Consider the following 4,267-nt stretch of genomic DNA (forward strand, 5'->3'; position numbering starts at 1 on the left):
TGCTTTTGAACTGTGGTGTTGGAGAAGACTCTTGAGAGTCCCCTGGATTGTAAGGCGATCCAACCAGTCCATCCTAAACGAAATCAGTCCTGAATATTCATTGGAAGGACTGATGTTGAAGCTGAAACTCCAATACTTTGGCCATGTGATTTGAAGAACTGACTCATTGGAAAAGACTCTGATGCTGGCTGTCAAAGATTGAAGGCAGGAGAAGAAGGGGACGACAGAGGATTTTTGCATGGTATCACCAATTCAATGGAATTGAGTTTGAGTAAATTCTGGGAATTGGTGATGGACAGGGAGGCCTGGCGTGCTGCAGTCCATGGTGTCGCAAAGAGTTGGACACCTCTGAGAGACTGAACTGAACTGAATTGTTATTTTGGTTTTACTCTTTCTTTCAACCAAACCCATTAAAATAAAATAATATGGAGCATGAGAAAGACTTTATGGACTTCAATTAATTTTCCTAATCTTCATGTCAGCAGAAAATGAAATGTCTATTTACAATGTTTTTTGTTTGTTTGTTTTCTACAAGTTTTGTATGTGTATAAGACAGAGAATAATAATGTATTTCACAGACAGAACTTCTTTAATAGAAGCTAATGAAGAGATATCATAATTTTAAGAAACACAGTTTTCTTTGTGCAATTTTGTATTATTCTCTAAAACTTTGTGTTGTTTTCTTGGCATAAGTTTTACATGTATATGTATACACACATATACACAAACATTAAAATTTTTGCCCTCAAAAATGGTCAGTTACCATTAACTTTCTATAAAACATGTTGGACCCTCAACTACACTAAAATACTAAGAATAGCCTTTTAAATTATACTGTTATTTTTGGCAATGAGCAAACATGGTATTGAGTTATTTAAATACTTCCACATATTTTTTCTAAATTCCATATAATGCGTTAGTACACTGTATTGGTGTTTTTCTTTCTGGCTTACTTCACTCTGTATAATAGGCTCCAGTTTCATCCACCGCATTACAACTGATTCAAAAGTATTCTTTTTAATTGCTGAGTAATACTCCACTGTGCATATATACCACACATTTCATATCCATTCGTCTTCAATTGGACATCTAGGTTGCTTCCATGTCCTGGCTATTATAAACAGTGCTGCGATGAACACTGGAGTACATGTGTCTCTTTCAAGTCTGGTTTCCTCGGTGTGTATGCCCAGGAGTGTGATTGCTGGGTCTTACGGCAGTTCTATTTCCAGTTTTTTTTAAAGATGTATGGGCTTTGACAAAACCTCATTAGTAAAAAAAAAACCTTTAATTATTTTCCTTCCTATGTAGAGCTGAACAAAAATGCACACGCAAACACACGATATACTTACAAAATAATGGAATTTGTTTCTTGCTAAAAATTACTTCTAAAGACTTTAAAAGACACTGGACTTTTTTGCACATTTTAAGTTTCTGATGGGCAACAGGGATGAGGGGCAGGAACAGAGGATGGCGTAAGAAAAATTTTCTATATATGTAAAATTTAAGACATTAAGATCCATCAAATTCTGGGATTAAAAGTCATGTGAATAGCTGTTAATAAATAAGGACAAAACATTATAGTAGATATTTCAGGCTATTAAATAAACAAACTCTTTCTCCCTCTCCCTCTCTCTCTCATACACACACACACACACACACACTCACCCTCAAACATAAAACTAGAAACTAAATCAAGTCAAATCATAGAGAAAGATGACTGGGTGGGGAAAGTAAATGGAGACTGTTATGAAGAGCTCTCTCTCCTTACCTTCATTCCTGTCATCGGGTTTAGTGTAGATGGAAGCCAGGGTAAAGAAGGAAAAGATAACAAAAGCTAGTAAAATGAATGCCATTTCCAGGTTGGTAAATGGAAGTTCCATGAAAGACCACAAACTTCTTTACCTGCAATAGAAAGCAGACATTCACATTATAAACTCTGGTCCATAGAGAGCTTGAGTAACTGTTTATTTTATATTTAGATTTACTGAAACTTAAGATATTTCTGTACCCTTGGAGATAGCAAAAATGGAATGTGGTCCTTTTTTTTGAAATTTGGCCTCACCATCTGTGTAATTGAAATTAGACTTTACTGTGTAGATTGGAAGAGAATGTGAGAGTGTAAATGACAGTCAGTTTATGCTTTGTGAGTTTTGGGGACTCTGGCAGTAAAGATAGGATATATTTCATTTCATGAACGAAAAAATAATAATATATTTTTGTTTCTGTCTCACTGATCACACCCAGGTTCAGACTAAGTTCTTGTTCTGGAAATTACCTAGCATTTGCTAACGAGGTGATAAATCTACAATTGAAGCAATTTTTGGTGAAGAAACCAGAGTATTCAAAGTCACTGATCTAACCTAACCCAGATAAAGATAAATGTGCTAACAAGTCAATCATGAGAATTTCCAATCTCAGACTCAAAAAAAGGAGAGCTCCTATATTTAGAAAGGAAATCATAGTTCCATTGGGGAAAATTATAATATTACCTAGTTGTAAGTAACCTCTTTCTTTATGTTTTTCAATACTCACTATATACGTAAAATATTTAAGCCACTGTGGACATACATGGGAATGTTATAATTTTAAGACATGGAGAAAGAGATTTCACACCCTTCTACTGCAACTCCTCCTAAATTGTTTATTTACTGCCTATTTTCGGAAGCAATTTATTGAAGTCTTTCATCTACGTTCTCAGGTTCCTTTGAATGTATTTTTAAAATGAGTTCGTATACCCTGTAGTTCCAGCCACAGGACTGGAAAACGTCAGTTTTCATTTCAATCCCAAAGAAGGGAAATGCCAAAGAATGTTCAAACTAGTGCACAATTGCACTTATTTCGTATTCTGGGGAGGTAGTGTTCAAAATCCTTCAAGCTAGGCTTCAAATGTACGACAATTTCCAGATGTACAAGCTGGATTTAGAAGAAGCAGAGGAACCAGAGATGAAATTGCCAACATTCGTTGAATCATAGAAAAAGCAAGGGAATTCCAGAAAAATATCCACTTGTGTTTTATTGACCACCCTAAAGTCTTAGACTATGTGGATCACAACAAATTGTGAAAAATTCTTAAAGAGATGGGAATACCAGACCAACTTACCTGTTTCCTGATAAAGTTGTATTCAGGACAAGAAGCAAAGGTAGAACTCAACATGGAACAATGGACTGGTTCAAAATTGAGAAAAGAGTATGTGAAGGCTGTATAGTATCACTCTGCTATTTAACTTATATGCAGAGTCTTTGCTGTTCAGTTGCCCAGTCATGTCTATGTGACCCTGTGGACCCCAGGCAGCATGCCTGGCCTCCCTGTCCCTCACCATCTCCCGGAGTTTACCCAAGTTCATGTTCATTGCATTGGTGATTCAGTCTAGCCATCTCACCCTCTGATGTCTCCTTCTCCTTCTGCCGTTGATCTTTCCCAGCATCAGGGACTTTTCCAGTGAGTCATCGGTACATGTCAGATGACCAAAATCAGCTTCAGCATCAGTCCTTCCAGTAAATATTCAGGGTTGATCTCCCTTAAGATTGACTGGTTTGATCTCCTTGCTGTCCACAGGACTTTCAGGAGTCTTCTCTAACACCACAGTTCGAAGGCATCAATTCTTTGGCATTCTGCCTTCTTTATGGTCCAGCTCTCACAAATGTATGTGACCACTGGGAAGACCATAGCCTTGACTATATGGACCTTTGTCAGCAGAATAATGTCTCTGCTTTTCAACACACTGTCTAGGTTTGTTATCGCTTTCCATATGCAGAGTACATCGTGTTAAATGCTGGGCTGAATCAACTCACAAGCTGGAATCAAGATTTCCAGGTCATTATCAACAATCTCAGATATGCAGATGATACCACTTTAATGGCAAAAAGCAAAGAGGAACTAAAAAGCCTCTTGATGAAGGTGAAAGAGGAGAGTGAAAAAGCTGGGTTAAAACTCAACATTCAAAAATGAAGATCATGGCGTCTGGTCCCATCACTTGATGGCAAAAATATGGGGGAAACAACAGAAACAGTGACAGACTTTATTTTCTTGGGTTCCAAAATCACTGTAGATGGTGACTGCAGCCATGAAATTAATAGAGGTTTGCTTCTTGGAAGAAAAGTTATGATGAATCTAGACAGTGTTTTCAAAAGCAGAGACACCAATTTGCCTACAAAGGTCCATATAGTCAAGCCATGATTTTTCTAGTAGTCATGTATGGTGAGAGTTGGACCCTAGAGAGGGCTGAGCACCAAAGAATTGATGTTTTCAAACTGTGGTGCTGGAGAA

General features: G+C 37.2%; 1 protein-coding gene across 1 annotated transcript; it reads right to left on the reverse strand.

Moving 5' to 3' along the window:
• Nucleotides 1-1,597: 1,597 nt before the first annotated feature.
• On the reverse strand, nucleotides 1,598-1,880 carry SMIM31 (small integral membrane protein 31). Its single transcript, XM_088836653.1, has 2 exons — nucleotides 1,756-1,880; nucleotides 1,598-1,634 (listed from the first exon to the last, which is right to left on the reverse strand). Exons 1-2 carry the CDS (start codon nucleotides 1,878-1,880, stop codon nucleotides 1,598-1,600), a joined length of 162 nt encoding a protein of 53 aa, XP_088692779.1.
• Between the last annotated feature and the right edge of the window lie 2,387 nt (nucleotides 1,881-4,267).

This window comes from Moschus berezovskii, chromosome 5 (assembly GCF_049115385.1).
Source record: "Moschus berezovskii isolate FMDL1 chromosome 5, NW_MosBer_1.0, whole genome shotgun sequence".
In the NCBI taxonomy this organism is placed as follows: Eukaryota; Metazoa; Chordata; class Mammalia; order Artiodactyla; family Moschidae; genus Moschus; species Moschus berezovskii.